At 42.3% G+C, this 8,620-nt stretch overlaps 1 protein-coding gene across 1 annotated transcript in view; it reads right to left on the bottom strand.

Moving 5' to 3' along the window:
• The window catches only part of CUX1 (cut like homeobox 1), a 190,377-nt gene that overhangs the window by 45,397 nt on the left and 136,360 nt on the right, over positions 1-8,620 (bottom strand). Inside the window, exons 11-12 of the mRNA XM_031060636.1 lie at positions 6,304-6,362; positions 827-875 (exon numbers count right to left, since the gene is read on the bottom strand). Coding sequence (XP_030916496.1) covers positions 827-875; positions 6,304-6,362 — 108 coding nt within the window. The remainder of the gene's footprint in view (positions 1-826; positions 876-6,303; positions 6,363-8,620) is intronic.

Below are 8,620 nucleotides of genomic sequence, written 5' to 3'. Positions count from 1 at the left end.
TCTGGGAGCCATGGAACAGATTCACTGTTTAATTTTCATTGTAAATCATTCATCAATTCTGCATTATTTTGAGATGTGTAACGGAACATTTTCTTAATCCTACTTATTTTTAAAGGGTTCTGGCACACTTTCAGTTTAAAAGCTGTAGACTTCTTTTAATCTGATTAAAACAGGAGTTAAGATTATATTATTCCTTCAAGGTCAACTGACCCAAGCTAAGCATTTCCTTGACATGCAGAAACAGTTTGTTCAAAATAACATCAGTCAGAGAAACCTGCTATTTACTATCCCCTAAACATCTAACACATGATCATTAAAAATCCCATTGAAAATTAATCCCAGGATATCGATATTCAGTTTGGATTTCAGAAACAGGAATTTAATTCATAACCTCTAAACTGAAATAAGATTAATTTGCTGGAACAGCAGAGCTTTCTCGCTGCTCCAAGGTTTGTTTTCTTTTGTGAAAAGAAATTTTCAAGGCTAACAAATACTTAAAAATGCTGAAGTCCTTGCACAGTGTGCTGCCCGTATAACAACTCCAGTATCTTTAAATGACTCAACTTCACAACATTCTGGTTTACCCACTCCAGCACAGCTGAAATGTCACTTTGTCCTTGACCACTTAAATGAAATTAACAGGCAAAAAAAAAAAAAGTCCAGTTCAGCTTTTTACATAAGAAAACATCAGGGAAAACAAGGATGGACCCAGAAGCCTCAACATCAACAGGAAACTGTCAATGTCAACAACAAGGAATTGCAAGACAAAATTTTTGTTAATCAGCTGAGCTACTGAATAAGTAAGAAAACAAAAGTAATTCAGTACCTGCGCACCAGAGCTTTCAGATGGTGCAAACTCCATGGATTTCAATATACTGTGGAAGGCAGAAAAAAGAAATTATTTTCTATTTCTCCCTTTCATAACAACTCCACTAATGAGCATTAACATTATCATGTGCTGTTCTCCAGTAACACCACAAGTGATGACAACTTTCCTTGCAGTAACACAGTCTCCTAATGAATACAGAATAACTCCTCAAACCAGTTATTGGATAAGAAAATTTTCTTGAGCATCATCTAAATCATTCCATATGCAATCCCACCAGGCCAGTTTAAAGTGTAAATTTAAAGGTTAATAAGGATATAACATTTTAAGCTGTCAGAAACAATATAAATTTATCTGTGAAGCTGGAAGGGAATGAGGATGTTGTAGCAAAGCAGCAAAACAGGGGAGTCACCACTACAGTGCAGCACTTTAAAGAATATACACCAGCTCACCAGCAAGGAAAATATGCACAAATAATCCTCCCAACCAAGGCACTACAGGCTAAAAGGCAGTTTTTCATTTTAATAACCCCCTCATTCTATGGCAAAGGGAAGACAAAATGGCTCAATATTTCTTAAGAAATATGAAAGATCCAAATATTTATAAGTACATTAGGAGCAGAATCTGATAGTCTCATTGTCAATATTTTATACAAAGAGTGAGCGGTCAGAGGATGCCTCCCTTCAGAGGCTCTCAGTTAGAGCTGTGTCATCTGGCAAACCAGAATCTTACAGGAATCCAGACTTATTACTGTACTTTGTTGGATCATTTTTTTAAAACCAGCCTGCTGCAGGCAGGACATGAACTTCCTCAGACTGAAGCAATAAATGATTTCAGCTTCTTACTGTACAAAGACAACATTCATTTGGTGAAGAAAAACACATAAACACATATAGATGGTGTTTACACAGCATTTGTCATGTGTAAAACACCAAGAACTCTGTGAGCAGGAACAATCTGGTTAATCATGCATTAAACTGTATTAAATGCTGTGGATCATGTATTAAAGGTTTTGGAATTGCCCTTGGATCTCTGGAGTGTCCAAGGCCAGGCTGGATGGAGCTGGGAGTAACCTGGGGTAGTGAAAGTGTCCCTGCCCATGGTAGGGGGTGGCACTGGATGAGCTTTAAGGTCTTTTCCAGCCCAAAACATTCAGTGATTCCATGAAATGTTGAAACAGAGATAAAAAAAGGCAGAAGTTCAGTATCAGGCACAGGAACTGGTTCTGGATGCCATGAGGAGTTAGCCAGGCACCCATTAACTGCCTGAACCTGTCCCTGGATTAATCCAGAGTTAGATGTGCATTAAGTGACACTCTGGAAATCAGGTCTCTGGGCCATTCAAGATCACTCAAAGTCATAGCAAACCCAAAGGAAAAAAAAAGGCATTCTGAGAAAGAGACCTCATGTATCTTACATCTGTACATACTCATTGCACACAGGGTTAATTCTGACAGGCATTCCTAAAATATAGTAATTAATGAAACCACAAATTTCTGGCAATCACTTTCATTACATGGCATCACTCAGTGTCACCTCTTGCCTGGCTGTAGGGTGGAGCCATCACCCCACACACAGCACATAAAGTGATGTTGTGAAGACTCTGTATGGGCACAACAGCTCAGCCACGTGCAAAATCAACTCTTTTGTGCTATCAGTGGACTTGTCCCAGTCAAGGGGACATGATGTGGACTAATGGCTCGAGTTCTCAAAGACCCTGACACCACTTGACACCACAGGTGTGTGACTCAGGTGGCAAATCCCCAAAAGCCAAAGTGTTTCTAGGCACAGCTCTGCATTCCAGGACTCCAAGGTGCTGAGGGAGATAAATGCACAGAGACTCATCCAGGGAAAATCCCAGCCAGGTCTCTGTTCCCATGAATTCTGCAGGGAATGACCTCTGCAGCGACAGCCAGTCCTAATGCACATCCTCATGATGCCAAAATGAGGAGACTGATTTGAATTTCAAACCCAGTTTGAACAGTAAATTATCAGGTGGCAAACGTCCCATGGGAAATCCCATTTTGGCTCAGAGCACTTGTGACCCCACTTACCACACGTGGGTTTGCCATGGGGAGCAATCCAGCAGCATTCCAAACACCTTCCTTCCTCCTGGATGAGGCTAAACCAGAAAAAGCTGCTCTCTCCCAAAGGAGCAGGTGTGAGAGGTGCCCTGACCACACAGTGCTGCCCCCAGCACCAGGCTGACAATGGTTGGAAGCATGAACCTGGTTATGGTTATATTTGGTTCTCCACACCAAAAATCTGCCTCTAAAGCCCTGATCCTGTCATCTCTGTCCTTGCACAGGCTGATGCATTTTGGTTCTGAGCACCTGCTGCCAGCTGGCACCTTCAGGGAGGATCCTGAGCCTTGCAGCAGCTGCTTCCAGTGAGATTGGTGCAGGAAATGTGCATTCAAACCTTGGCTGGAAACCTACTGACCTCTGCCTACCTGAAGGGGATTCTTTGCTAACTGAATTAACTTTCTGACAATTTCACAGGTAATTTCCCTTACAGTTGAAACACAAAATATACTAAAAATCAAGCTGATGGCACCTCTAATTGCCCTAAGAGGAATATTCACTCCAGAAGGTTCATTTTTAAAAGAATGTAAAAGTTAAACATGTCAAAAATGACTCTCCAAATGTGTCACAAAAGACACATTCTCCTCAGGAAAATGAGGAAGCATAACGTTTCTTCTTTGGATTCCAGGAATATCTTTGCCCATGAGATCTTGACTCAATCTGTGGCTCAAGATCAGTTACCTGCTTTTTAAAGAAATGATCTTGTGACTTGAATCTGCACATCTAAGAAGACTTGAAAGATCTGACTGTAAAGCAAAGTGTGCATTGGGACAGCTCAACTTTCTGTTTGTCTGATCCGGACTGCAAAGGCAGCAGGGTCAGCCCTGTCGTGCTACTTGAGAGGGAGCTGAAGGCACACAGAGAGCTCTCAGATCTCAAAAATAGGTTTAGAAGCCATTGGGCACAAAAGCCAAGGCAGAAAGTGAAGAATTCTCCCATCCCAGATCTTGACATGGGCCCAGCTAAGTTCCTCCAGGTAGGGTAGGAGTTGGCTGATATTGAGACCCTCAGCCCTGCTTGCCTCTAACACCCCAGGAAGGGTTAAAGAAAATACATCAGTGCCAAAACACCTTAAAAATTAATTCTATTCCCGCTCTACTGACAAGATCTCTTTTCTCTAGGTGCAAATGTTACAAGCAGCTCATTTCTGTCAGTGTTGCAGGGCACAAGGCAGGTGCAGCAAGATTCAGTGTGAGGGCTGCAGATTTACAGCAGCAGACTTCTCCCAGCCTCATTTACAGCAAGTCTCAGTTCAGATCAGACTGTCACTGCCAGGGGATGCACACTGAGCCCTCAGCACACCACCTGGATTAGATGGAGCATGGGAATGCTGTGAAGCAGCTGCTTGGAGGATGCAGCACTGCAAACATCCTCAGTGCTCTCTCAGAGGGTCTCAACCCTCAGACCATCCCACAGGACAGTGATGGACCCCACGGCCTTTACAAGCCAGATATCAATTCACAAATTAGGGATATAAAAGCTGGAAAACCTGGGAAAACAGGGTTCATTTACTGGCACCCAACCAGGGCCACTTCCAGCAGAATCTCCCACTTATTTCTCTGCAGGCTCATTCTGAGCAGAAGCACCATATGAAGCCTCCTGTGTCACAGCTTCTCTGAGCTGCCTTACCACCCCTGCCCTCATGTAAGTCAGTGTTGTAAAAAAAAAACCAAATTAAAATATTGGTATTATCATCAGGAATACAGGGTTTGTAGTTAAAGCACAAATGCAAAGTAAGCTTAAATGAGCATATTCAACGAATATATTGGGTTCTAGGCACCTTAAGTCTGGCTTTAAAGCCTGGTCCTGTTGTATTAAACCTTTGCAATAAAGCAGGAAGGATTCAAAACTCATTTGTTGTTTCAGCACATTTACATTTAATATCTTATGCAAGAAGCTGGAAGGTTGTAGCCTTATTCCCATTCACTGAGGACATAAACTGGCTAAAACACTACACATGAGGACATGAACTGGCTAAAACCTGAAGCTGTTCCCTTAACTCAGGAGAGGATGTGGATGTATTTACCCCTAATCACTAAATGATGATGCTATTTTGAGCCCAGGTAATAATCAGGTAAAATGACCAAATAAATGGTCAATTCATTTAATTCCAGTGAAAATTATACCCCTACATCAGGGTGTGCTGCAGCTGGTGGTGAACCAGAACCTCAGCCAGCGTGGCTTGAATAAATCAGCACCAGGGGTTGGGCAGTTGTGGGGCTTGCAAATCCAAATCTGCTTTCCATATTCTCCAGGGACGTGTAAACAAAAGCACATGACTACCAGCCTCATCTGAAATACCTCATTAAACCAGGGAATGGGTTATTTCAGCCTTTTTAAAACACACACAGAAATGCCAGAATGATGAAAGAAGAGATGGGAGTTTCTCGCAGTTATTTAAACCTTGACACTAAACATATTTCCAGTCAGAAAAGTTCTCTTCTGAACCTGACAGCTTATCTTGTTATAGTTTAAAATGAGGCTCTTTTAAGTCTCTTAAGAAAATCCCTTGAAATAGGAAGAGGCTGTTTGTGGCTTTAGTTTAAAACCACAATATATTAGCAAAAATATACAGTGAAACAAGCCCAGCATTAAACTGGTAAGTGCTGAGCACTGGCTGGCAGGAGCAGAGCAAAGGTACCATGGCCAAAGGCTCTGCATGTCATTTTTGGTCCACATTACCCTCAGCTGTTGGCTGGAGACTTTTAAAGAGTGGTCCACCTAAAACACCACAGATTTTGAAACTTTTTTCCCTTTGTGGACAATAGTTTCAGTGGCTTTTCTTCGTGGACATGTGTTTTATTTGCTATTGTGATCCTCTGCTGCAACAAAAAGGAGCACTCTCAGATACAGCAGTTCCACTGGTTCTGGATGCAATTTCTGCCAATATTCCCAATTTCCTCGTCTTTGTGGTTTTGACTGAATTTTTTATTGTTCCAAGAACACAGATTTGTGGCTTCATTTAACAAGTACTGTTCAACCAGAGTTTGTGAAAAAATCATGTAAGCATTTAACACTTACTTTAATTCTTTCTTAACCTCTTCATAATCAGCCTGTCCTTTCAGTTTTTCTTCCAGTTGCTTTAAAAGAAAGAACATGGATTTAATTATTTACATTGTTTTTTTTTCTGCAGGCTTTGAAAATCATCTTCAAATTATTCCATATATACAGCAGCGCACAAGTGAGGGTTAATGACTCATACCTAATTTACATATATTAGAAAACAAACTATAACCAATTAAACGTAAACACAATTATACCTCGCTCATCCTTTGTTTACAGAGTGCCAAGCATGACAGAATTCAGTGGGTCTCAATTTGGCTGCTTGCAATGTCACTGTCATGTGCTCAGGGAAGAGACTTGTGAAAAAATCATGTAAGCATTTAACACTTACTTTAATTCTTTCTTAACCTCTTCATAATCAGCCTGTCCTTTCAGTTTTTCTTCCAGTTGCTTTAAAAGAAAGAACATGGATTTAATTATTTACATTGTTTTTTTTTCTGCAGGCTTTGAAAATCATCTTCAAATTATTCCATATATACAGCAGCGCACAAGTGAGGGTTAATGACTCATACCTAATTTACATATATTAGAAAACAAACTATAACCAATTAAACGTAAACACAATTATACCTCGCTCATCCTTTGTTTACAGAGTGCCAAGCATGACAGAATTCAGTGGGTCTCAATTTGGCTGCTTGCAATGTCACTGTCATGTGCTCAGGGAAGAGACTGGGGGATGAAGGTATTAAAAAAAAAATGGGGCAGCTGAAATTTTCAGGGAGATTGAGTAAACAAGCAGGATGCTTTGGCACACACTGTATTCTTAATAGGACAGTTCTTGATAACCTTATCTACATGATAAAAAGAGCAGACTGAAGAAGCTGTTGTTGACTGGAATGCTTTAGGCTTGCAAGGCTCCTACAGCACCTCAACAGCTGTACCAGAGGTTTTGCAAGCATTACTGACCACAGAGGGAGCACTGAGGCCACCCCAGCTGCTCTGCCCCACCCAGGGTGGCCTCAAAGGCTTCTCCTGGCTGTGAGGATGCCCCAAAGGCTGAACCAAACCCCCTGCCACCATCCAGAACGCAATGTCACACACTTGGACCTTACCCAGCTCCCACCAAAGTGCTCATCACTACGGGGTAAATGCTTCAGGAGGCCTAAAACATATTGATACATAATTGATGCAGTTATGTTGCTTGCAGAAGCCACATTAATTTCAATAATTGCTTTGCTTAGTGCAGGCACACCTGATCTAAGCAAAGAACAGAACTTACTGGCTTGCAACTTCCATGGATAAATTCAGGCTAACTCTGCTTCAGTTCATTTTTGGTGTTAAAATTGGCACAGAATCCCAAAGGTCACAGGAAACAGAAATAACACAAGGACATATCACCTCAAAGACAGAGAATCTACTTTGAAAAGGAAAGGAATATATGACATGAAAAAGAAAAATAGGACTTTATGTCCAGGAGAGGCTGCCTTCAGGGGAGAAGGGAATTCAAGATCCTACACCCACTCTGGGGCTGCTCTTTGGATGCAGGAGGAGGGCAGGGGAGGGCTGCTGGAACTTGGATAATTTTAGCAAAGCTGTTTAAAATGCAGCCCCACACAGCTGTGCAGCAGCCCAGCTATGGGGCATGGAGGCAGGGCTGGGGAAACAGAATTGGGAACCTGCTCCCTGTGCTGTCTTCCCTATAAAGTCAGTGTGTGGGTATCACAGAGCTGAACAAACCCCAAAATGATGCAGCACAGCAAATCCACGGACTGAGTCATCTCAGTAATTTAAATGAGGCTTCTTCAGATGCCAACAGCAGCATAGTGGGGCTTTGTGGGACCTCCAGCCATTCTGCCATTTTTAAAGGATTTCCTACACAGCCCTTTGCAGCTCTCACACTGCTGACATGTCTGCCTTGCCATCAGCACAGCTGTTAAGGAGCAGTGACAAAGTGGACAGCCAGGTTACCAATCCACAGCCCTCTCAAGGCCCTGTTCCTGCTGTTTGCCCCCACAGCCCAGCATCCTCAGCACTGCTGAGAGAGGAATCTCCTGCAGGAACAGCCAGGCTCAAGGAGCAACTCTTAATGGATCCCAGGAGCTGCTGCTCAGTGTGGAATTTGCACTCTCTGGGACACTGATGGAACAAGTGGCCTCTTAGAAAGGTCTCATGTCTTTTGTCATCAGTGGTTGTGCAGTCATTCAGTTGTGTTGAAAATAAAAATGAAGTGTCTGTTTTAGCTACAACCTTTTTTTTTTCACCTGGAATAAATACAGGGCAAGTTTTAGTAGTTTTTTCTGGTGTGTCCTGCCTTTCCAAATTCCAGTTATTGTCTGGAACTATAGGAAGCACTGACTTTGCTTTAGATAGCAGACACAGCGCTTCAGGAAAATCCTGCTTGATGTGACCAGGAAAATCCTACAAATAATAAAGATGTTGGAGGTTTTGACAATTTACAACACATGCTGAAATCTCATTATGGGGATGTACTGTGTAGTCCCAGGGCCTGAGATCTCACATTTTGAGGAGGATCAGCTACAACAGGCCATGAGCTCCAGCAGCTTTTCAAGCTGCAGCTCAACACTGAGCAAAACACAGTGACTTCAACAACGTGGAATTTGTAGTGCATCAGGTCAGGCTGGAGAGGGATCTTTAAATGAAACCAGTGAGCCAGAGAGCCCTTGGTACTGGGAGGAGACTCAGCATCA

This window comes from Geospiza fortis, unplaced genomic scaffold (assembly GCF_000277835.1).
Source record: "Geospiza fortis unplaced genomic scaffold, GeoFor_1.0 scaffold425, whole genome shotgun sequence".
Taxonomy (NCBI): Eukaryota; Metazoa; Chordata; class Aves; order Passeriformes; family Thraupidae; genus Geospiza; species Geospiza fortis.
The sequence above is the reverse complement of the archived record's forward strand: the minus strand, read 5'-3'. Positions and strand labels throughout refer to the sequence as shown.